General features: G+C 38.7%; 2 protein-coding genes across 2 annotated transcripts; one reads left to right on the top strand and one right to left on the bottom strand.

Moving 5' to 3' along the window:
- The first annotated feature begins 2 nt into the window (after positions 1 to 2).
- CTBS (chitobiase) lies at positions 3 to 6,539 on the top strand. The gene is given in 8 exon segments (XM_065842723.2): positions 3 to 53; positions 55 to 297; positions 712 to 850; positions 1,815 to 2,023; positions 2,639 to 2,810; positions 3,366 to 3,463; positions 4,182 to 4,343; positions 5,344 to 6,539. Coding segments are annotated over 8 exon segments (1,260 nt in total). The 3' UTR covers positions 5,530 to 6,539.
- A 124-nt stretch (positions 6,540 to 6,663) lies between these two features.
- SPATA1 (spermatogenesis associated 1) lies at positions 6,664 to 26,125 on the bottom strand. Its single transcript, XM_065842722.2, has 14 exons — positions 24,979 to 26,125; positions 24,028 to 24,134; positions 20,138 to 20,255; positions 18,051 to 18,104; positions 17,622 to 17,952; positions 17,281 to 17,520; positions 15,432 to 15,558; positions 15,231 to 15,291; positions 14,140 to 14,257; positions 13,230 to 13,355; positions 11,475 to 11,644; positions 9,150 to 9,248; positions 8,273 to 8,414; positions 6,664 to 6,910 (listed from the first exon to the last, which is right to left on the bottom strand). The coding sequence occupies exons 1-13, from the start codon at positions 25,012 to 25,014 to the stop codon at positions 8,310 to 8,312; spliced, it is 1,692 nt and encodes a 563-aa protein (XP_065698794.2). The 5' UTR covers positions 25,015 to 26,125; the 3' UTR covers positions 6,664 to 6,910; positions 8,273 to 8,309.
- Between the last annotated feature and the right edge of the window lie 3 nt (positions 26,126 to 26,128).

Raw genomic sequence — 26,128 nt, forward strand, 5'->3', positions numbered from 1 at the left:
AGATGACACCTCACACTCACAGGGGTGCCGCACATCCCCCAGGCTCACCCCCGCGCCTCCCGGGCCGCTCCCCGCGGGCTGCGTGGCGGAGCTGCGGGGCGGGCCCGGCAGCCAGCGCGTCCCGCCCGCCACGCCGCCTCCCCCAGGCGGAAGCGGCGATCGGCCATGGGGCGGCCATGGGGCCCGTGGCTGCTGCCGCTCGGGCTCCTGCAGCTGCTGGGCGGTCCCGCCGCCGCTGCCTGCCCCTGCCGGGACCCGCGGCTCTGCCACCCCGTCACGGGCACCGGCGGCTTCGAGGTGCGCGTCCTCCGGCTCCCGGGGCTGGGGAAGGCGGCCAGGGAGCGGCGCAGCGCTGCCGGCTGGCGGAGAGGACCGAGCGGCGGAGCAGCGAGCTGAACACGCCGTGCGCCGCTGCCTTGTTCTAGTTACCTGCAGTGGAGTCGAACGGGTTTTTGAAAACCCAGGCGCATGTGATTTAGAAGGAAATGCCCGGGCTGCGATGGGTGTGGGTTTGCAGAGTGCTGTCCCCGCCGCAGGGCTCAGCGTCGCACCAGCTGCTGGAAACCGCGACCCGGCCCGGGGGAGCCGTTCGTGCAGCCGGCATTGCAGAGCAGCGGGGGTGCGGGCTGGTGTCCAGGGACGCGGGTCGTGTAACTTACCCTACTGAGAACTGTTTGGAGCTAACGAGGGTGCTTTCTACCCCTTTTCCAGGTCTTTGTGTTCGATGTGGGGAAGGAAGCCTGGAAATCCTATAACTGGTCCAAAATTACAACTGTGGCAGCTTTCGGGAAGTACGATCCCGAGCTGATGTGCTATGCTCACTCTAAAGGCTCCAGGATAGTACTGAAAGGTTGGTTACAGTGTGAAAATGTGAATGTTTACGTGACACATGAATAAGAACATAATGTACATAGGGCTGTAATACCTTGACATTTCACATTTACTTGAATGCAGAGTATTAAAAATCAGTAAGAGGATTAATTAATAAGAGTATAATCCACACCGGAGCTATAATACCTGACAGTTTGCACATGCTGCTGCGCAGGGTGTTAAAAAGAAAACCAGCAGTGGCTTCTGCTAAAGTAGTAGCAAAACCATTCCAGTGGCATCTAAATAGAATGTCCTGTAACAGGGAACATCACAGCTACAGTGAAACGGGGTGGAAGGGACGAAAGGAACACCCTGTAGCAGATTTGTGTCTGTGTTCTGGATGTTCTCCACAGTACCCAAAAGACAGGGTAAGGGAAGGGACTGCAAGTAATTTTTACTGTTTTTCACTTAAATTGATCCTTCTGTATTAGGAAGTGGTTGAGTTTATAAACATGTATACTCAGGAAATGCTGATTAGAAAGACAAAGTCTATCTTGTTGATCTGTGCTTACATGCTGCAGTCAAGTTTTGGCTCTATTGAGGCAAAAACGTAATCCAAGACCACAATGTGAAAAACAACAATGAACGGTTAAACATAAAAGTATGTTTATCAAAGCAGACAACAGGCCCACTGGTTCCCTGGAAATACTGGCAGTAAATTGACTTACAGAAAGGAAGGTTACAGTGGCTAAAAAAATATTAAGCATGATAGGAAAAAAATTCGAAAGTAACCTAATTTTAAACATCGCTGTCTCAAAGAAGATTGATACACTTTTCTGGGATGAGTTCTCAAAATTATGCCTGGGGGAAAAGCTTAACTCTTTTGTATTTCACCAGTATGGGTGTGGGGAGTTTTTACTTTGTGGTTATGTTAGTTGGTTTAGTAAAGTTTTCTCCTTACTGTGGTGTAAATGCATGTTAACTTTTGAAGGCCTCTCATCTAGGTGATGTACCTCTTAAGGAAATTGTTGATCCTGCTAAAAGAACAGCGTGGATATCTCAGCAGGTGGACCTTGCAAAAAGACAGTACATGGATGGAATTAACATAGATATAGAGCAAGAAGTTAATGAAACCTCCCCTGAGTATTATGCATTAACAGAGCTTGTTAGAGAAACTACAGATACTTTTCACAGAGAAATTCCAGGATCACAGGTACTAATCATGTTCTTAATGCAACCATTAAATTTGACTTTATGAAATGCAAGGAGTTTTGAGAAAGCTGTTTAGCATATGAATATGAAAAAATATGCAGATATAAAGCACAATATTCTTATGAATGGTTAATTATGAATGTTAGCTATGATACACTGTTATAAGAACCACTCTTTCTGACCTGTCTGAATTTAAATAGAAGAAGGGTTTCACTGAGATTTGTAGATACAGTGTCATTGCTGTGTGTGTGCTGGCAGTTATTAGTATGGCTTAATGAACCTCTGAAGGTGGGGCAAATACGGCCTTCTGGTGCACAAGCTTGATAACGTTTTGGTAAACCCATCACTAAAGTTTTAAGGATTTGCATCATGCTTCTTATTTTTGAAGGGGTTTGTGTTTTATTTTAATTTCTTCAGTGTTTTGAATAGGGACACTCACTATTTGTTATTAATTGCTTATCAGCTAAGCAGCTTCTCCTACAGCTCATTAGTATCAGAGTGTTAGACTGTGCAACATTTGGGAAGTACTGTCTTTAAGAGTTGCAACTTTTTTTAAAGACAAAACAAGAGTGCCTAAGTGCCATGCATGATACTAACTTGTGCATTTTTCCTTCAGGTGACATTTGATGTGGCTTGGTCTCCAGCATGCATAGATAAAAGGTGCTACAACTACACGGGGATTGCAGATGCCTGTGACTTCTTATTCGTGATGTCATATGATGAGCAGAGCCAGATCTGGACAGACTGTGTTGCAAAAGCCAATGCTCCTTACCTGCAGACTTTAGTTGGTGAGGACAAAACACCTCCCTAGGAGTCAGAACATTTCCATTTGTTCAAATGAATAGATAGGAAAGATTGCATCTTCTTGCACAAGTTTTTTGGTTGTATTAAGGCTTTTGGGTGTGCTCAAATGCGTACTGACCTAAAGTGAAAAATGTATCTCGGATTCTTATGACACTACAGATAGACCTTTGGCACTTGTGTGTTGTTACTTGTGATTGTCTACCCCTCACGATTCTGAATAATGCTTTTAGAATGACAAACAGCCGCCAAAGCAATGGTGTCTGCCCAGGCTTGCAAAGAACCTGAAACCTTTCTCTCATCCTTGTAAACTGCTGCTGCAGGCAGCGGGTTTCAAGTGTCAGCAACTAGGGAAGTTACTGGGATCTGAAGAGAGCAAGTTGAGAAGAATGCAGGTGGGAGGTAAAGAAGAGCTTGTGCCTTAGCCTCTGCTCGGGGATCATGCAAGTCCTATATTGGCTCTGGCTCTAGATTAGTTCTAAGGATAAAAAGCATGGGACAATGCAATAATGGATCGTAATTTCTATTTCCTTCAAAACTAGGATATGAAGAGTACATTACTATGGGTATTGATCCTAAGAAGCTTGTGATGGGCATCCCCTGGTATGGCTATGACTATGTCTGCCAAAACCTATCTAAGGTCAGATCAAAATTATTCATTTGCAATTGTACTGTTAATTTTTTTCCTTGGAAAGAGACGGCTGGATTTTGGTGATCCTGTTTTTGGATTAGGAAATACTGTGGTCTGATGGATAAGAGCATAAAGCTGGGACACAAGACAGAGGCTTTTGCCTGGCTGATAGCGATGAGCAGTGTGTTACCAAACAAGGCATTTTCTCTCTCCCTAGGCAACATGAACCCCATGATGCCCAAGCACCGTGTTTGATTAAGGAGCTATAGACCTTATCTGTATTACAAGAGGTGATGTCCAAAGGCACTGCAACACTCTTATCTGCCTTCTCAACACAGACCCTAAGCTCACCGCTTAAAGACTAGGTGCAACAAACCATAGCAAACCTGTGATTGTTAAAGTATAGAAGTTTATGGCTAATTCATGGAGTCTCAAACAACATTGTACTAATCAAAAATGTAAGAGTGAATTACAAGTGGAAAAGATAAATAAGGCAACTGCACAAGTTGAATGATGTCCCTCCAGTCCTGTATTACTAGAGACTAAACAAAATGGGACTGTTTTAATTTACTTCTCTCTACAAATAGCATGTCTGCCACAGATACTTGAAGATTTGGGATTTTTGAGACCCCAGTGCCTTCTGTTACTTTGTTTGTGTCTGTACTGCTATTCTGGAGTTCATTAAATCTATGTCACATGAAACTCATGCCTTCTGCTTTTTTTCTAGGATCATGTTTGTCACCTTCCCGAAGTACCTTTCCGTGGGGCTCCTTGCAGTGATGCTGCTGGGCGTCAGGTGCCCTATGGAGAAATCATGAAGCAGGTGAACAGTTCTCTGTCAGGGGTGCTGTGGGATGAGCTACAGAAAGCTCCGTTTTATGAATACAAGGTAAGTGTCTCTTTATAAGACACCATGTTGTGGAGTAAATGTTCATGAACCATAGTTCTTTGATCATAAATTTTTCAGGGTTAGATTCTTCCATTTGTGTTTTGTCCTTCTTTTTTGTGTGGGGGTGTTTAGTAAAAGATGGCTGGATTTCCATACTTTGAATTTCTAGTCTGAAAGAAGTGTGCAGTGACTGAAGACTACAAAAGTAATAAAGATCTTTATTACTTTGCAATTTTCTAGAGAGATTGTATCATGTCAAAAAGGATGTTTTAGCACAAAGAAATCATACACCTCCATCTTTCACTGTTGTAGTTACTTTTATGTGTTGGCGACTGATTTGAGCTAAAGCAGATTCTGAGATACTCCAAAGTTTTATTAACCCGGAGGCTTCCATGCATGTTCTTTTCTGCATTTGGTTTCCACATAGTCATAGTGAAAGAGTCCATGAATGATTGTGCTTACATGGACAACATAGTGTATGCATTTTGCTTGCTTTCTTTAGACACTATTTTAAATTTCACATGTAGATGATTAGAAGGTGTTGTAAGCAATAACCAGGTCAAAGCAACATAACTTTGACAAAAACCTCCTCTAAAACTGCTTATTGCTGAAAAAAGCACTAAATTTCCAACTAAATTAACCTGTTAGGTTAGATAATGTATCAGGTATTTTAGCTGTATTTTTAAAATTATTGAAATACAAATTAGCTAAGTCTTTCAATCTAACTTCAGTAAAAATGTATCAATGTTTTATAGTACAGATTCTACAAGTAAAAAATTAGCCGAGTATTTGACTTAAAATTTTTAATTGTCCAGTGTAAAAAATAATTTGTAAATCAGGAAAATATAATTTTGTAAATCCACATAGCTTGTATATCTCAGTTTTAATTGTACTTTTCACTGCATTCAACAGAAAATGTAATCAAAACTCAATGAACTTTAATGTATCATGTTTACGTAGATAGGTTGATACTGACACTAGTGTTTAAATGCTTTTCTAGGACTCTCTTGGTCACTTCCACCAAGTATGGTATGATGACCCTCGTAGCATCTCTCTAAAAGCAGCGTATGTGAAAAATCGAGGTTTAAGGGGCATTGGCATGTGGAATGGAAATAGTCTTGACTATTCCAGGGAAGCTGTAGCAGAACAACAAACTGAAGCAATGTGGCAAGCCCTGACACCATAAGAACTCTGTGAACCCTTGATTTAGAGTGATGAAAATCAGTAATTTTTTATTATGGCTTATATTATCAAAGATTTTAAATGTATATAAATATGCCATGAATACAAAAGCTTTGAGAACTAGCCAAATTCATCTTATTGTTTTGTATGCAAAGCAGTATTTTCATTCTACAAAAAGTTCCAGTGTTGCTTTAGCAGCATTTTCTTTAAAAAAACTGCTCATGATTTTGGTTTTTCACAACTACCAGAAGCTGGTTAAAGCTTGAAGCCAGAGTGTGTCTCGTAACAAGTCCACGTGGAGATTTACAGGAGCAGTCTCACAGTTATCCTTTGCTAAGGCTGCTGGTGCATCAGGTTTTCATTCCGAGGCTGCATGGTGCAGTCCCAGCTTTCCGTCTTCCCACCCCAACCTGTATTTTAGCTCAGTCACTCTTGAATCAAGTTAAACACAAAATACTGGAGAGACAGATTGTTGGTTACGTGCAACCTGGTGAAACTTGTGCTTGTATTTGTTTACCCTTCTAGAGATTGAAATGTTTTATAGACTGAAGAAGTAGTTGCCATTAAGATTTTTATCAGACTTGTTAGAAAGGAATATTCAATAAAGTCCAGTTTCACCATGTTTTTGTATCACCTAAATTCCTTAGTTTCCAAAGCCAAAAAATCTTGGACCTTATCTGGAAGAGGAACATCCCTATGGAGAGGACTTGGATGATGTTTTCTTCCATTTCAAATTTCTGTACTTCCTAAAAACTTGAACTCAGAAGCTTATTTAATGAACTGCATATGTATTTTTCCACACACTTTAAGACTTGTTCAGTAGCCTGTTGTTTGGTTTTATGTGGTGTTGCCTCTGAGATAATATGAGGTTGTATTTTCTTTCCAGTTCATATTTTTCAGAAAATCATTTGCCTAGAGAAAATGTGTAACTTTTTAAAGTATCTGTAGTGATGGAAAGATTGACTGGTCTTTACAGGATATTTTTTTTGTTAAATAAAATGCTATCTCCACTAAGGTTGGTAAACAGTATTGTCTGTTTATGCATTATTTGTTCCACAGCTTACAGCCCACACCGCTTCTCTGCTGCTCAGGCATGTTTCACAACCAGATTAAAGCGCAACTGTGCCCTGCTTAAGTGACTCCATCAATTACACAGTTGATTTAATTAGATATAAGTACTCAGTTGCAGGTTTGGTTGATTGGTTGGTCTTTTTCCCTTGTGAAATGGTTGCTGGGAAAACACCATAGAATAGAATACCACTGTGGCTCCTGAGGAGACTTCATAGGAGTGTCTGACTGCTTGATACGACGGTGAAGCCGACTGCTCTCCCATGAAGAAAGAAATTCCCTTGGAAAATCAGGGGGCTCTTCAGCAGAAATCTGATCTGTAGGTTTTAGGAGAAACTGATAAATTTATTTTACATGGAGATACTTCAGAATTTGTATTACTATTTATATTCATATGCTAAAATAGTGTGAGATAGACATTTGTGAAATTGAGAGGTTTTCTGGAGTGGATGATCTGACCTACAAAATCCTAACTGAAGGCCAGGATAACTTTATAACAAAACTTTCTTGTAGCAGTCAATAATCCTGAGTTGAGATGCTTTTTAGTTTTTTTTTCCTTTTTTAATTTAGGTTCAGATTTTTCAGTAGATAGTTGCCTGCTCTTGTGTCTTAAATAAGACACAATTCTGAAACACAGGATGTAGGATTCAATCCTGAATTGAGCAAAAGTGGTTGTAGTTTTGATAATGAATTTAATACCTCCGCATTGAAATCTTTGTTAAATCCTATCTTGAAGAAAATAGATTAGATAACGGGTGGTTTCACTCAAGACATGTGGAAGTCAGTCCTTTTGAGAGTTGCATAATTTCTTTATCATATTACTGATTTCCCATGAGTGTTTTACATCCAGTAATAAGTATCAGTTTTTTGGCTGATATAAATTCCTAGCATGTTACTGTTAATGTAATAACATCTGGTACTGCAAAGAGGCAAACAGAACTAGAAAAAAAATACTATACTATCAAGAAGAATTCTCTGAAAGAGTAATCAGAAACCTATCTAAGCACAGGCAAGAACTTGAACTTAAACAGAATATGCAATATTGTGAATTGGACCAGGATCATCATTACAGCTTGTCCAAGGTAGAGTTTGCCCCATCCACTAACTACAGAAGGTGGTTAATGTCCACGTGGCTTTCCTAATAAGACAGGGAACAAAAATGGCTAGATATGAAATAAGATGAAGTTATTTGAGATTTTGTTCATACCTCATAATAATATACTACTAATACACTGGTAATTTATAGATAGGCATACTTACAATGACAAATAAAGGATTACTGTCACTGTAGTTCTACAGAAGATATATTTTAATCATTTTCCAAACATTTAATGTGTGTGTCTCAAAATAAGAACAGGAGGTTGTAGATTATAGGTTTATTTACTTAGGTATTTTGTTAATGAAAGAATACTAGCATGCCAATGTGCTGTTACACAATTCACTAATTTGCACTTTTAAAATAACTTAGCTTTGTTTGAGACATGTTACTAGGTTAAACTTTAAGTAGCTGACTAATCTTATAGTAAGAGTGAGATTTAAAAAGAAGTGAGCTGCAGTACCACAGTAGCCTAGTATACAAATTCCATAACATTTATAGAGTTGGTATCTTTTTACAAGATAACTTCAAGAACATACAAACAAATGGTCTGAAATTCTGAGGTTCTCTATACATTACAGACCTGTAGATTTTACAGATGTTGAAGTCATGTCATGCTCTTAAATTCCTGATTCTCTGGACCGGAGAACTAAAGCTGCATGAATCTTCTTATGTGTCAATTCTGCTCTCAGTGCTCGTAAATCAGATGCTGCCTGCTTTCTCATCTGCAGAAGAATGAGTAATTTAAGGAATTGCAATTTAAGGAAATTTTTGGAGTTGATATGCATATGGGTTTTTATAACTAAGACTGAATATCATATAGGATGGGTGAATACAGGATACATCTTTCCTCTTTAAAAATTTACATGTCTAATTAAACATAGCCTAGTTCCAGCACTACTTTCTTCTGTACTTCACCTTGGTGTTTTTAAGAGACAACTGTGAAATTCATTGTTCTTTCCACTCCTTGGTATACCATGGAGGAGGCATAACAAGTACATCTACCCTAGATTAACCATTGAACAGGGGCATGGGCAACCTCTGTGATGTAGAGGACTCCTATTTCAAGCATTCAGAGCTGAAAACCTATCCAATGTGCAGGCCTGTACCGTCATTGTCCTTCCACTGTGGTCTTCTGCTTATCAGTGCCTCACCAAGTATGTTCCTTCAATTACCTCTTGAGTGAAATGGGAATTTTATGAAAGACCTTGTGAAGTTTAGTTTACATAGTGCCTTGAAAATCTAAGTTCCTTGAATAACACACAGGGAAAATGACCTACTAAACTGGTGTTCTGGAGTAATTTGGCTCAAGTGATAGTTACAATGGAAACTAGCACCATAAAACTAAGAGCATAAAGAGAACTGTTTAGCAAATATTTACACCATCTAATGTTTAGGAAAACCTGAGTGGCTTTTATACATAGTAGTATTTTGACTCTTTTAATTAAAAGACAGAGTACCTTAATTTCTATTACGAGTTTCATTTTTGTATCATCCAGCTTCCTCCTCAGTTGATCGAGTTCATGTTGCACTGTAGTAATCTGGATGATATTATAATTCTACATGAAACAAGAACAAGAACACTTTAAGTGAAACATTAGTGCATCTCTTCACCAATTAAGTGTTCTTTCACCACTCAGAAACAATCCCCTGAACTCTGTCCAACTCCCCTGCTTTCTTCCAGTCCTTGATGTCTGCTGGGCTGGCTCTGGTCTGTAAGCAGTTTGCTTGCCAAGAGAAGGCAGCTCCCTCCTGCTGCCAGCCCTTAAGCTGGAGGCTCTTCCACTCCCTATTGCTTTGGGAAGTTAAGATCCAGATCAAATCTGAGTAACAGAACATTGGTTTGCAATTATCTTTTATGGCAACTCTTCATTTATAACAAAAAGGCATACTTCAAATTGTATTTTTTTCTCTCATGCTTATCATCACTTCCTCACTGGACATTCATTGATGAGCTTGCTACACTCAGGGCATGTCCTACAGCACGTCGTTTCAGCAGAAGCTGTGGGTGGGCCTGTCTTTGAATTAACCTGTAAAATGGAAATTCATGTTTTCAAACTGCAGGTTCTGATACTCAGGTCATCTAAGTGTGTCTTGGTTCCTTGAAGTCAGTAACGCTGAGGGATGGGGGTGGGTCTGTATGTGGTAATCTCTTGATATTCCAAGCCTTTAAAAATGCTATTAAAGTGCCAGCTGAAGCAAATGATGCGATAAAGTTGCCTATAGGAGGAGTCATTAAGTGGTGTCTGTAGCCTTTCATCTCTGAGCTTCTCCCTGCCCAGGGGTGTAGCTCCCTACCTAGGAATGTCCCAGTCCCCGCTCTGACACCGCACAGCTGTGTAGCCCTGGCTCAGACCACTGAGAAAGCATGAACAGGACATAGGCATGCAGGAAAAAAGCAGGCAGGGCTGTCAGACTAGCTGGGTGCTACTGAGGAACCTCTGTGTCCTTGGGTTGAGCCACCAGTGAGGACAGAGCTGATGGTAGAGGGAAAACCAGCAACATCAGACTCTGTTCCCCAGACTGATGACTGCCTGGCCAGCACGTAGCTGACGAGGAGTGGAAAGCATCAGCTGCTTAGCCTAATAGCTCATTAAGTCCTACCTATCTTCTGTGTGTGTTAGCCAATTAATAACAGCTGTGTGCATGTTGTGCATGTCCTTCACATAGTTAGTTACCTTGCTGCTGGAGGAACAGCACCTAAACTCCCAGGCAGAGGTGACACAAGCGGGGACATCCCACTAACATAGTTTCATCTTTTCGCATGGCCTACATAATGTCCATAAATGTAACTGAGTACAAGTAGCACAAAGATGTGTGCATGTTTTACAAGAATATAACAGCAAAGGGGGTTGATTGTAAGCCATGTCCTATGCACGTGCAGTATAAACTGATGAAAGTCCACAATTTCTATGTACATTTAGAGCTGCAGCATGCAGCTCTGTCTAGTCAGAGACCAAAAAAAAAGAAATCTGATATCCCCTCAAAAGGAGCAAGAACATATCTGAACATAGCTAGTAATATAATGTAACATCAACACTATTAATATAAATATCTACAATATAAAAATATTAAGATAGCTCAAATAATACATATTTTTATCTAATATATGCTCTTAGATTGTACGTACACTCTCCCACCTTTCAGGTACAAGAAAGGGACATTTATTTTTCCTAGTCTAGCTTCAGATTGATGAACAGACTTGCTTCCATTAATACATTTAGAAAAATAGTAGATACTACTATTGGGAAGGATGTTTCCCTATTTTCTTTTTTTTTCAAATTTGAATTCCTCTCTGAACTTCCCATGATTTTACATCAACCACATAACATGAGACTCAGAGCTGTGCAATAGTTCAAGGGCAACCACCCCAAAAGCCTCAGAGACACTTCTTATCCTTGTGCAATCTGGGATTATGACAATATACAATGAAACCATTCATTCATCATATGGAACAAAAGGGGATTTTGTTACGACAAGGTATTTTACAAACACAAAGCAGAAACAATCAGATGCTTAGGTTCAAGCACTTCTGAAGTCTTTTTTGAGAAGAATGAGCTGAAGGAATTCTATACCTCAGATCATTGAGGGATATTTGGCTGTTAAAGCTAGTTTACAAGTTATTGGTTGGTGATTAATTTGTTACTTTATGTTTAAAAAACAAAACAAAACCAAACCAACAAACAAACAAAAACCCACCAAAAAACAAACAAACAAGCAAAAAAAAACCCAAAACAAGACAACGGTCTGTGTAAAAGGAGAGATTAAATAATACAACCACATACCTTGGAGTTTGTCATATTGTTTGGTCGTTTTCGGCTATCTCTGGCTTCCAATTGCATGAGTAATTTCTGGTGGTAAAGCTCTACACCTTGTTGCAGTTTGTTTAAAGCCTCCTCCAGTGAAACTGTAGCTTTCTTAGTTTCAAAGTACTTCTTTTTCCATTCTTCACGAGCTACACAGAAAAACGGTGACACTGTTTGGTCTTGTTCACCTTGTCGTAACGTTGTTGCAGACAGTAATGACCAACTGATCTCACGAGATTCAGTTGGCCAATGTACACATTAAAATATGACAGTAGGTTTCTTAAAAAAAAAACCAACCAAACAAACCCAACCAAACAACCACACAATTAGTGAAAAAAAAAAAAATCATTGCAATGACATTCACTATAAATACAACTGATTTTTCACACAATCACCTGCAACAAAAGGCTCTGTCATGCCACCACAAGCTGAAGTCCACAGCTTTACTGTAGCAGAATATTTAGCACTGTAGATTTATGCAAAATTTGAGCTCTGCAGGGCAAGAGATTTTGAACAGATCTGCTTTATACAGAAGTCCCAAGATTATGTGAAACCGTTATTTACCTTTACGCTCGACCTGGATTCCTCCTAGGTTGTTACTGTGCTATCAACATCTGGCACATAAATCCCTCACATCTGGTGCCGCAGTCTTACAGCCACATACATCCACTAGTCTGCAAAGCATCTTAAATGATTCCTTCTTTCAAGGCATATTTTAGGAAATCAAGACAACTGCCTCTCAGAAACTTTCCAAAAAGAGCCCAGCTATTGGAGGACTCTACGGTATGTAACTGAGAGTGGCTGTCAGCACGACCACCTTAGGAGGATACTACATATAGAGTGGATCACTGTTGCTACAGAATATGCTCTTCCCTTCATACCTTGTGAAGAAACACGTTTGCAAATGCATGTACTTACGAAACTCTACAGGTCTGATAAAAATAATTCAGAGGTAGGGATGTTTCTTAATGAACCTGCAGAAGCTGTTTCAACCCTTATGAAATAATCTTTACCTAACTGGATAGCATAATTCAAGACAACACAGGAGCCATTTAAGGCTTATCTCAGCAGAGTAAATTAGCTTGCCTTGCAGCTCCATGCTACCACTGACTCACTGCTTCAAGCACCCCATTTTTACTTTGTTTTTTTAAAAGAATGTCACCATGTTGCAGAGTGCAGTGTAGCAATGCCCTTAGAGAACAACTGGAAGAACTGGCTTGTCTTCTCCTTTCAAGAAAGCTACAAATAACAGTTGAGATTCCTAGTGATGTGGCTGTATCTAAGTACAAAGAGAATGCTCTGAAAACAAAGTGATTAAACCTCGTCTCTGTACAACTGGAACGTGACTTAAGGAGAAGAGTTTAAGTGCAAACTTGAAAACAATTTTACAAAGAAAATTTGGGTGGGATTTCAATGAGATTTAACCTCATTAAAAATGCAGTTTGTCAGGATTCTCATGACAGGCTTGTAACTTGCAAACTATAAGCTGAATACCATTAGATAGGAGGAACAAAAATATTATGCTGGTAATTCGACTAGAAGCCCTATCAACATAGTAAAAAGCTAAAAACCTCTTTGAGCACCAGCTAAAGGCAGGTTTAGAATATGTCAGCTATGGGTTAGCAAACTGCTCTCTCTGTAATGAAGCTCGCTGACAAGGAAACAAAAAATTTCACATTGATTTCAGTGTCACTTCTCAATCATCCCAAGTTCCAAAATAAATTAAAAGTGTACCGTGGTATCTCCTCAGCCTATTTTGTTCCAGTAGCCCTTTTGCCTTCTTGATCAGTTCTTCTCTAGTTTTTTCCATGTGCCTTCTGTCTTTCTTCATTTCTTGCAATTGTTCTAACATCTTGTTTTCTAAAGATATTATGACTATATTTAGCAAGCATCTGGATAGTGTAAATAGGAAGGATCAATCAAGTCTTTTTGTAATGTACCCATCATAAATCATGCCAAAAGCTCTGCCAGAACAGGCAATAGAAACTTTTTTCAAAATGACTGGTGCATTAGAAAAAAGGAAGAAATCCAGCACGCATCCAGGCATTCTCTCTCACACACACAAATAAGTAAACACCCTTTTATATGCCTAGACAATGTATCACTAAAACTATATATTCAAGATATATATATATATATATATATACACACTGCATACATTGAAAACTGCCACAGAAAGCTGAAAAAGCTTCCAAAAGACTGTTTCCTGCCCAAAATACTTCACAATATAAACTGTAGCAAGATCTTGCGTTGCACTCCAGCTGGTCATAAGCAGGGTATTATCTCAGACTTTCACTTATCTTCTCATCATCCTCCTCCGCCACCACTGTGGAGGATCCTCAGCAATACCACTAGTGGTTTTCTTTGCTACGTTCTCACTGGAGCCAGCAATATTCCATCTGATCTCCTTTTCTCCTTCCATCCCCCAGTCCATAACTGAGTTTTCTAACACTGGGAACCTGCCATGCTCTATGAACCACCCACGAAATTATAAATGCCTGGAACTTTCCAACCACAAATTAAAATTTGTAACAATGCTGTGAATGACTGTATGTACAAATTCTTTCATAAAAAATGGCTTCCTTCATGATTCAGTTTGATTAAATGTTCACTTCCCTGCAATTTCTTGGAATCATATACTCACTTGCTGCCTGAATTGAAGGAACTTGAGTTGGATTCACAGAAGGTGCCCAAAAAGGTGGGCTGGGTGGTGAAATATATTCTTTTGGACAAAGAAGATGATTTTGCTTGTTTTCATCTGCCTACGGAGTGAAAAGACACAATTATAAGTACATAACTCATAATCCTGGATAGTTACATTAGACATATGCCCTGAAAGTGGCCTGAGTGAATGGGAGGGCAGAACTTGAATTCTGCATACGAACTTTTAAATTCTGTTGCCAGTATAAACGATTAGTAAATTACAAACAGCTGGGCTTCTGCAAATGAAATCAGAACACTGAACACTTATACTGCAGAGAAAATACAGACAAAAATGTAGACTATTGCTAATTGTTTTTGTCCATGTCCATAACCCCACAAGTTGCCGACACTCCCACGCAAGACCAGGAATAATGGGACTTAAAACTGCCATCTGGCTCATTGCTTACAAAGTCTGGACTGCCAATTTCTAAACTAAAATTTATAACAGCAGATTTTCAATTTCATTGTTATTTTCAAAAGACTCCAGTACAATCGCTTCTGCTCAAGAGCTAACAGGCAACAACTAATAGTGACGGCTATTATGCTGTATGTGAGTGCTGAGCCTTCCTAAATAGGTTCTTATTCTAATACTATGACTATGTTTTAAAGAATCCTATAATTTTTATCTGGAGTTTTGTTTGGCTTGAGAGAAGACAATATTTTCCCATAAGAAATATGAAATTATAAAAATGTCACTGATAAAACAATAAAACGTTACTGCTAAAACACTCTAAAGGAAATTCAGCTAACATTAATAAGACTGAGATAGGTATTGTTTATATAGTTCCTGTTAAATTATCAGCAGAGGTATAACCGGATTATTTAATTGTTTAGAAATATAGTTGACTTTTCATTAGCAAATCTGCAGAGTAGCGGTGCATTAATTAACTTTTCTCAGCTACTCTCAAACCCACATTTGAGTATTTCACATTTCTAACAGGATATATGTCTTATAAAATTAGACTATTTCTAGGTGCAGGACTATGTTTATTGCTCCAGATTACTAAGAATATGTTACCTTGAAAAACACACCTGATTATCCAGTTTTTCACCAGGATCAGCTACACACTTGCTAGTTCTGTATTGCCGCAAGCTAGAGATAAAACCAAAACAGTGAAATTCATGTAATAATTTCCCCCCGCATTTTCTTTCTTTTATTTGAAGTCTATAAAACAAGTTTCTAGCTATGAATTAATATTATCCATTATTTTAGCAGAATAATTATTTACTAACCTTTGTTGTTTGTATACATATTCTGTGGTTTGGTCTTCCATTACATTAAGAATTCCAGCATCCTCTGTTCTGCCTCTTCTTAGTTTGGTATCTTTTTGGTGGTCACTAATTTCCATGTTCATTAGTTCTGTGACAGGATAGTGATGATGAAAATCTATAGATTACACTCACAAAATTCAAGCTGTTTTGAATGTCAATGCCTGGACTTTCCAACCTGTATTGGAAATTCAGTGAATCCACTCAATAAATCTTATCTCTGGGGTTTGGAGATGTTGTGTGAACAACAAACGAAAGAAATACAGAAAAAAAAAAAAAAAAAAGTGCTATTTGTGTTTTGAAAATTTGTGTCTAATTCTGGTCACTAGTACAAGAAACTTCATCACAGATAAGGAAACCAGTTAATTCACCTTCCCTAAATTAATTCTGTATCTAACACCTTCTGTCATTCAGAGACTGAAGATCCTCTACAAACTGGAGCCAGCAAGGAAATGGAGACCAAAATGTTTTGCGCTTAAATGATGATAAATAAATGTTGTATCTGCTTTAAAACATATACAATTAATATTTCAAAAGAAAATTGCTGACAGACTTTGCCTTTACTACTACAAAATTCTACATCCTTCATCAATCAAAGTTATGGAAGACTTTTCAGTTATATATTTACATATTTATGTTTGTATATTAATTGGTCTCATACTTAATATCAGTTAATATGATGGAGGGACAAAGTTATTTTTTACAGATTATCACTGGAAACTGAAATCACAGAGAAAACATCCATGGAAGCCTTTTCTACTACACTCTCCAGACACATCTCAAGGAACACAACATCCAAATTTTTGCTTTCTTACTCAAAGTGCTGGATATCCGGAAAATAATTCTACTGGAAATCTATAACGTGCCTATACCTATGAGAAATTGACTCATTTAATAATTACTCATTTAAAATTTGCAATAAAATAGAGGTCATGCTTTTTTACATTAACTGTAAAATTCTAGCCAAACATTAAGACTTGTCTTTCAAAAGTATTTCCTTAAAATCAACTTGTGCTATAATTTTGATGCTAATATAGCAGTAGTCATTCAAAACTCATTTAAATGTGTCAGTCATTTCTTCCTTGGTAATCACTGAAAATTTAGAATTACTAAGAATATTATATAACCGTACAGGGACTTAACAGTCCTCAATATCCATACAACGTCCCATTTTAAAGGGAGTAGTAGTTAACAGATCTCTTACAAACAACGTTTTCTATTTTGGCACAGAACTGTTATCTAGTTTCTGTGCGCTTTAAACCTGTCCACACTTTTGTACTATTTTCACTGTAGTCAGCTCAGAGTTCTCTCACTTCTCAGTTTTAGGAATGCCACTGTTCAATAGGATATAAATAAACATTATATGGGAGGGAGGGGATGAAACACTTCCTCTTCAGCAGTAATGTAGCCATGGAGAAGGTGGCAACAAAAGCTGAAGTACTAAGTGCTTTCCCTGATATGCTGATAACAAGATTCTTTTTTTTTCATTTAAAATTGCTGCCGAATTATGGCATCATTATTCTCCAATCTTTACAGTGGCTGCTCAGTAATTTTTTCATATAAATAAGATTAGACAAATGTATCAGCTATAGTAAAGCATTTCCCTACGTCAGTACACAGCGATAAAAACAGATTCATCCAACATAAAACTACAGCTCTTTAAAAGATATTACTGTTTAAAAAAATTTTGATACTGTTCTGATAGCAATATTCCAGTTCAAGCTTTAACTACAGATTTCTTTAGACTTAGCTTTACTCTGCTCATTTTCTAAAACGCATGTTTTAGCAGAAAGATGACAATGAACAGTTGTACCGTTTTGATTTTTAATGTGATTTTGGAGTGTTTGGATATTCTGTCCTTGCTCGGCACTGCGGTTTACACGAAGGGTAAGAGTGGTTCCTTTGGCTCTGTCACTCTGCTTAGGAGCAGGATTCTCTTTTGGATCCTGTCTCAGATGGCTTTGCTGAGAGCTCTGTGACACCGTATCACTCTTTCCGGACTCCCAATCTGCAGGATTTGAATTACTTGCTGTGAAGAGACATCTGTTTTGATCTGTATAATAATGGATGTTAGAAAACAGAAATATTGTTTTATTGTAAATGTTAACCATAATATTTATTCTTCTCCTCCTTAACTACATTCATTAAACTTACCTTTTTCTCTAAACTGTATCTGTTTTTCTTGAATCCTGTTGTTACGGTCTTGCTCATGTTTTGTGTGCAAAACTGAAACAGGTTCTTTTTCGCCCCATTCTACAGAACTGTGCCCTTCTTGATTTTCTAGCTGAGAAGTGTTTTGTATGTTTTCTAAAAACTGTTTGCTTTTTTCGGGTTTTTGTTGGGTTAGACTGGGCAATCTTGATCCACGACCAAACCTATTAGCTTTTGCATTATAGTGATGTCTTTGTTGAGTTGATGATGATAATGGATAAACATCTTCAAAGTATTCCACTCCAGGTAATAAATATAATTCAGGATAAAGTGCCTAAAATATGCAGTATATTCATCAGACAGGACAAAAGAGGAAAAGTACAATGTAAAAAGTTTATGAAAATGATACCTTAAAAGCAGTTCAATACATACATAAGGAGGAGCAAATGACTTCAGTTCCAGTTCTGTTTCTTGTTTCGCTTTCACCTTGGAAGATAAAGAATGCAAGCGTAACCAATAAAATACCTTTTTAATCAATAGTGTCACATACAACTTAATTCCTGTATTCTATCATCATCTTCGCATACTACATTTTTTTACAACCAGCACTATCTTCTGTAATGGCCTCATGGGGAAGAAGGAACATAAACTACTATTCTACTTTCTGATATGGTACTGAAACTTTATTTTGTCTTGTTTTTAAAATCTCAGTCAGACCCATAGACTACATCGATTTACTGAATAGGTTTTTTAATCCTTTGCAGCTTCTTTTGTGGTTCAAAGGACCTGATCCAACAGTCAGAGCAGAAGAAAGTCTTTGACTTTCTTTACTGAAAGTTGATCCTAGGCGAATCTGAATAGAAACGTTGAGTCTCACATAATATTCTCTATTTATCTGATGCAATACTGCAAAATATTGCATGTGTGTATATATATATAAAGTCTAAGATAACCATCGTATATTTGAAATATGTGTTCCAACAGGGAAAAAACATCTGAGCCTACATTTAAATAATGAAATTGAACTAATCATGGGACCAAATTCCATTCTCAGTAACAGCCAGGTAGTGCCACTGATTCACTGTTAGAGACACAGGTGATATGCAAGAAAAGGAAGAGCAAATGAACACAATTTTGGTTTATGTTTATTTTTCATGTAAAGACCCTTATTTGCAAGTAGGGTACAGTTCTAAGTACTGCTGACATTGCTACTGTTGCAAAACAGAAGACTAGGGGGCAGAAAAAAGCACTCAACAAATATTTGATCATGGAGATGTAATTCAAAGAGGTTACCATGACCCTAAAAAAACAAATAAACCAGTTAGGTTTTTTATTGCTTTACACTTTGTTATCAAGTTAAACATCAAGCAACAGCAAATACTCCGAATTAAAATTATATCTTTAATTTGTTGCTAAAAATCTTCACTTGTATCTACCAATATCTTTAATCCTCTATTAGAGTAAAATATTTTATTGATTTCCTAACATTGTAAAGGAAGCTGGAAAACTTCTCCATTTATCTCAGAACTATCAGTGGGGAAGGAAATACACCATCTTACTCATCATCATTCAGTTAGAAAGACCGGCATTCTTTAAAGACATCTGCACATTTTCGGATTTAGATTGTGTCACAGTCCTTAAGTTACTCTTCATGTTTTGCCACCCAGTTTTTGCATATTACTTAGTATTTATTCTAGTATTCTATGTGAGTAATTTTAGTGATAACTCAACTACAAATGAAATTAAGAATGGCACCAAATTTCCAGCTTCTAATTGATTTCCAAATCTGTGAGAAACACGTAAAAATAAGATGTGAAAAAAAGTATTCTGCATTCATATACATGACTTAAATCTTTGTGTATTACAAGAACAAACTTTCAATTGGACTGATTTTCAAATTTATTTAATCTTTAACAATAGGTTGTAAGATATAAATATATAGAGAGTCAATGTGAAGAACAGTTACGATTCAGAGATGTAGGTTTTTAATAAATAAATCTCAGGCTGTATTACTGGACTAATGAGGGGAAGACAATTGTACATCCAGAGAAGCTTTTATTCAGGGACTGATCTTTGAAAGGCTTTTGGGCAGGTCAGAGCAGGAACCATCAGAGGAACTCTGCCCTACTCAGGTTCCATTGCAAATTCTTCAAGTGTCATATTCCCAACCATGTACTGGTAACAATGACCTTTGGGGGATTTTTTTTAAATGCAACCACCAGATTTGTCATATTTAATCTATTGACTTGTCAAAACTAGCATATTTTCACTGGATGGCAACTGATTACATCTAATGTTTAATGGATGTTTCTAATATACCTGTCCAGCTGTGCCTTTGTATTTGGGAAGCAGATGTGCTCTGACAAGAGCTTATGCTCCAGCATGTTTTAAAAAAAAACATTAACAGTCATCCTAAAGTTATTGCTATTTTCTTGGGATATTATCTAATCTGCTGGAACAAAATGTGTGGTTTACACTATAAACCACAAAAGCACTAAATAAAAAGAATATTAACTTACCACTGCTAGTTTTTTCCCGATGCATTTCAAAAATTTGAATTTATCCGCAACAGCAGCTCCACCCAGGTATTCTCCAAGCTTCTCCCGTAGCACTCTTAATGTGATGTGAGGAGACACCCTAGAATGTTGTTATTCATTAATACATCTGTAAGATCAAATGATGGTGGCTAGTTAGTAAGAGGGGGAAGATAATGCTATATACATGCTTGCGTGGACAAAATGACCAAAAATGGGAACTATGTCCTGGAACTGAACCTCATTACATATAGGCCAGAGAGTCTTAATGCGGTAGAGTCAGAACATTGTATCACGGTATGGTAGGCTGTATTACAAGGGTTGTCATAGCATTAACTGGCAATGTTCATATTTTAGGAGCCCCATACAAAGGGAGAATATACAAGTAGCTGAAATTTGAAAATTACTCCTTCAGAATGTTCTTGCTCATCTGCAGATGAATAATAAAAATGTTGGAAACTGAAGTCATGCATTTCCATATAGGTGACAAAGTTCCATGAGACTGGTGCAGGCACGTAGAACATACCTGTTGAAGCGCTAAGGGCTAGAGGAGTCTTCATCACTGCCCACTTTAAGTAGCAGGCACATTCCTTTGGCTTTTGTCTTCTCTGACACAAATTTACAGCTGGGTGTGGACATGTGTACATGCAAATGTATTTTAAATCAAAACCAAACACTGCAGTGTGAACATTTCCACCACAGGCTGAGGATGAGAGAGCTGATGCAAATACGAATTGCATCATTTAATGTACTACTGGAAGCTACGCAAATATTAAAGTAATGAGCTTGGTATAAAAATCACTATAGAATAAAAGACACCTCCTCAGAATAAAACCAAATGTGCAAGAGGCACACAAAAGCTCTGCAGCACAACATAAGCAATTCTAATTGCTCCTATGCTGCCATCTAAATTAACCATGGAACAAATTCAGGCCTGACACTGTTAATTACCCATGCTGATGAAGTGTTAGTATAATACCTAGCATGATTTTGGCCCAGGCAGCTATCACTCTTTAGCAATGCACAGACATAGCTTGGGGATAGCACATGCCATTCTCAGTAAACAGTGTAGACAAGAACATGCCATCCCTTCAGCTTGGACAGGTCTTTAACATTAACCTCTCAGGGTTAGTTTGCACCGGCAAAGAGCCCTATATACCTTCATTTTATGTCCTAAATATGTAAAAACACCCTGTTTCATCTCTTAAAAACGGTACTTCAGCGGACTACAAAGCTTCCCTTGCATTGCTTCAAACACTCCAGACTTAGAGGAACCTCCTTGAGATCACAAATCTGCTGTGGAGCACAGGCGGGCAGCAGAGGAGATCGAAGTCTGCAGTGTGGACACATCCAGGCCACACTGCTTGGTCCCTTACATTGAGCTCCTGTTTATTTCTCCAACAGCCATTTTCGCCCACACTTGCTGCAGACATTAGCCCTGATGCCACTTATTTCAGATGTATAAAGAAATACGTGAAAGACAGATACATAATTCAATACACATCCTTTCAAGGTCTGAATGTGAGAACACAGATGATCTATAATACAAATATCTCTCATTCACTGTCATTTCTTCAAACTGATGTCTCAGAGAAGATACACCTCTCGAATGTTCTTCTGAAACTCAGTAAATGCAAGTTCTTTCAGAAGTCATTCTAACACTGCACATCCTTCACTGATAACACCCATCCAAATCAGCAAGAAATCTAAATCTAAAGCATTTATGAACTGCAGGGAAAACATCTAGGTAACTACAACATATTGTGGGCAAAAATTATCTAAGTATACTGAACCTGAGACATAGGGCAGAAATTTAACTGAAAAAATACTTTCCAGTGCAGCTGCAAGGAACATATAATAACATATTTCTTACTTTCTGCCACTGGCTAGCAGAAAACTAGTCACATCTGAGTCATTTCCTTCAGGGTGTTCCTTTAAAAGTAATGCAAACTAGAGTTCACTGCGGCCATCTCATCCAGAAGTAACAAAAGCATGGCTTCTGTGGTGAGGAATGAAGAATAAATAAGAGATCACAGAGGCTGAGAAATCAAGTTCATGGGAACAAGAAATCAGGGGCATAGACAATTACATACTTAATATTTTCCCCTCATTTCATGATTAATGGAAGTGGCCTGTACTTAGACCCAGGAATCCTTTGTTAAGCTGACTCAGTACTAGGATTGTCAAGCTGACTGGACAGTGCTATCAACAATGTCCAAACAAGCGTTAGTACCAGCAAGGCTGCTGCTCCCTCCGCAGATTATAATATGAGAAGCTTCTTAAAATACGTTTTTGTTTTTGAAAACAGTGGTACACAGTCCGAATGCAGTTATTGCTAATGCTAATGTACTGCAGCATTGCATAGAACCCATAGAATAATTAACTAGTAATTATTTAAGACTTATTACCAAGCAACAAATACCCAGACAGATATAAGCCCACTGAAATCAATCAGAATCCTAATTTAAGTTGACAACTCGAAGTCAAGCCTTAGTGAAATAAATTTACACTAGAGAACAGAGGGCAGTGACAGATGTCCAGTCACATGAAATGACTTGAACATACTACTCCAGCACTTCTGCCAGAGACGAGAGCAGCAAAGAAAATGGAAACACGCATTTATTTCCTCTGATTTTGAGCAGCTTTTCAACAAAAGAAACTGTGAGAATGAATACATTCTGCCCTACATGCTCATACCTGACTGCTGTCAATCTTTCCAGCTACACAGTATCTTGTCTTGAGTAGCCAACACAAGCCTAAATTTAATTTCATTGAAACCCACACTCCCTGCAGTTTAAGCTAAATTGACATGTTCTGCACAGGAGCAGACAAGGTGCATGTAAAAGCTCCATTTCAATACAGATATTTACATTATTTGTTTTTCTACAACTTCTTACCATACTACATACACACAGATTTTGTAAGTAGAGTGTTTAGGAACATAAAACAAACTTTCAAAGTTATGAAACATTAAAACTGCAACTCTCTATACCAGGTTTGGACCTAAGACTGGGAACGGGGGTATTCTTTCAATAAGTCCTCTAAACAGCAACCTGAAAGCACACATAGCACATGGTGTTGTGCACAACCTTTCAGAAATACTACTGAAGAAGAAAGAAGATATGCTTGTCCTTGTATGGGCTGTAATGCTTCCCCTTGAGAAACACGGCTTAAGCTCTTTCTTTGGACTGAGAGCCCAGATTGTTCCTGGGATGTGACAGGCTTTCCCATCTTCACCAAGCCACTCTACCTTGAAGCCAGCCCATTGCCAAAAAGAATTCAAGATTTTGATAACCAAGCTCAAGAAGACACAAAGAATATGAGACTGTGGTTTTACAACATCAATTGTTCTGCAGAAATACTAGCATTGCTCTGAAAGTGCATTTGAATAGTCTACACCAGGGGTGTCAAATTCATTTTCACCAGGGGCCACATCAGCCTCGCAGTTGCCTTCAAAAGGCCAAATGTAATTTTAGGACTGTATCAACAATGTATCAATGTATCCATTGCATCAAATCATATCAATGTATCAATTGTATCAATGTATCAATTGCATGAAATTGTATCAATTGTATCTATGTTGATACAGTCCTAAAATTACATTCGGCCCTTGAAAGGCAACCACGAGGCTGATGTGGCCCCTGGTGAAAATTATTTTGGCACCCCTGGTCTACACCGAGGGATGTGATGGAGCGAAGCCTGATATCGTCCAAGCAGGCATAATGCTAGACAGGCGCACCACTTACCCTCCAGAAATTATTAGAGAACAAGTCTCTTCCAAGAGATGTAGTTGTGCTCTATAGAGCAACAGCTGGACTAAATGACTGGCAACATAAAGAACCTACCACATACATGAAGCCTAAGTCTATACTCACCTTATAAATCCAGCTGAGATGAATTTGTTACTAAGAGCTACAGGAACTGTATTCAGCTGGAAGTTCCACACTTCTTCTGGGACATAAAAAACATGTAGCTCCACCAACTAAATGAAGAACAGATGATCATAACTGTAGATACATTACAACTCTCTTCCTATACATTTTATTTTGCTTAGCTGGACTTTCAATTTCTGGAGGCAGGAATGGATCTTTTGATGTTAGCACACATACTAGAAGAGTGAGGTTCTATCTGACAATGATGACTAGATTGTGAGAATAGTGATGAGTTGAGCAATTTATGATTGAATGCCAGCTGAGCGCATCAAACTAAGCCACATTAGAACAATCTCAACAATAAAAAGAGAGGAACAGTTGATACTCTAGAGCGTGTCATGGCTACAGGAATACTTCACCTGAAATCCTGCCTTTGTTCATCTAATAAAAAGTGCAAAGCCTTGAAAGCTTGATCCAAACAGCAACACAGCCTGGTCTTGCCAGAAAGGAAAAAAATATATATATTTCTGACAGTTGTTAATGATATCAGCTACCTTGGAAGCACAGAAATGCTCCTGGTAATGTCTGCAACAAGAATAACTAAGCCTGCCCTGAGCAAGGTTCACTTAGATGGTGTTCAAATCTGTGGGGGTCATGGGACTGTTAAAGTCTGGGTCATGATATTTTCAGTGAAAGATCAGATGGTATTAACAAGGATGGTACACTTCCGTATAACTAGAAGCCATGCAAATAAGCTATATTAAATATTCCTGCAATTGTGAAGTTACTAAATATAAACCAGAAAATAATACTTTATATATATATTACGTTAAAACCATTTTTTTTTTTCCTTTCAGATCACATAGAAATGGTGTAGTGTCACTTATTTTGGTATTTTTTATTTTTACTTGTGAAACCTGAAACATCTTTATGGAAAAGTACAAAAACTCTCACCTGTGGTGTTCGAGGTCTCATTTGACTGAACGACATGTTGTTCCCTGTACTTGATCACATCGAATGCCAGGTGGGCTTTCTAATTTTCTTTTTTGATAAAAACTTTCTTTAAGAATGAAGTTCAAGGGAATCTGTTACAAGAGAAGTTACCCCATTAATATCCTTTATTTTCATTTACTGTTCTTCTTTCCATGTATGAAATGGAGGCAGAAAGCTTCCAGCTAACTACAGACAAACAGACTCAGCCACACCTTCTACACAAGTATTACCTAAGTAACTGAGGGAATTACTAAATCACAGCCCTGCAGCTCTGAGAGATCCGCCCTGGAGTATTTCCTCTTCACGTTTTCTCCCCTTTCATGAATATACTTCACTTGCATATAATTTTCTATGCAATAGTACTGCTTTCCTAAAGACAGACCTAAATCCCAACAAAATGGGATTCTTGCAGGGTCTGGGTGTATCTCTGGTAAAGGCACGATTATTGTGAACTGCAGCCAAGCCAGCGGCACTGTGCATTGCTCTGGTCAAACACAGTATTCCAGGAAAACCCGACTGTGCTGGGCAACCATGCCACAAAAATCCTTTAATAAGCTATAAAACACAGTTCTGTCCTAACCTTGGTTTTTCTCAGGGGTCTCATTTGGAAGGGCCTTCCAGCACCTCAGAGGTTACAAACTTTCTGATGTCCAGCCTGCTGAATGCCCCTGCTGTTCTGCACCCCTGCTGCTACTCATGCACCTGTCCCTGAGCACAAGTGACCGGACAGGCCAGGTCACCTTCAGGTCTCGCTCTGCCTCCGTGCGTGGAACTCAGACTCCTCGTGTCAGTGAGAAGCGCCCACTTAAAAGAGCCCGTGTCCTTACTCGTCTCCGCACAATTACACCGCACTGAACTCTCACGAATGCCCTGACTAGAACATCCCGTCACTTCTCCACAGTTATTCCGAACCAAAGACACCGCAGGTTACAGCACAAGTTCTTCCCATCGGTCCCCGTGTGTCTCATTTCTGTGTTTCCAGGCGGCTTCTCCCTGCCCGGGTACACGGAGCTCCCAGCCGAGCAGCCCCGAGCCACACGCAGCCGTGAGAGCTCCGGACACCGCGCTGCCGCCCAGCCCCGCAGCGCCCCCCGCGGCAGCACTGGCCCCG

The sequence above is a fragment of the Patagioenas fasciata genome, chromosome 6, assembly GCF_037038585.1.
Source record: "Patagioenas fasciata isolate bPatFas1 chromosome 6, bPatFas1.hap1, whole genome shotgun sequence".
Taxonomy (NCBI): domain Eukaryota; kingdom Metazoa; phylum Chordata; class Aves; order Columbiformes; family Columbidae; genus Patagioenas; species Patagioenas fasciata.

Bases quoted from the DNA above. Each gene is read 5' to 3' on its own strand.
- SPATA1 (XM_065842722.2), bottom strand. From the start codon at position 25,014: ATGTCGTTCAGTCAAATGAGACCTCGAACACCACAG. The intron at 24,135-24,978 runs GTGAGAGTTTTT...TTCTTCATTTAG, and splicing joins TGAGACCTCGAACACCACAG to TTGGTGGAGCTACATGTTTT. The intron at 13,356-14,139 runs GTGAGTATATGA...TAATATCTTTAG, and splicing joins TCCTTCAATTCAGGCAGCAA to AAAACAAGATGTTAGAACAA.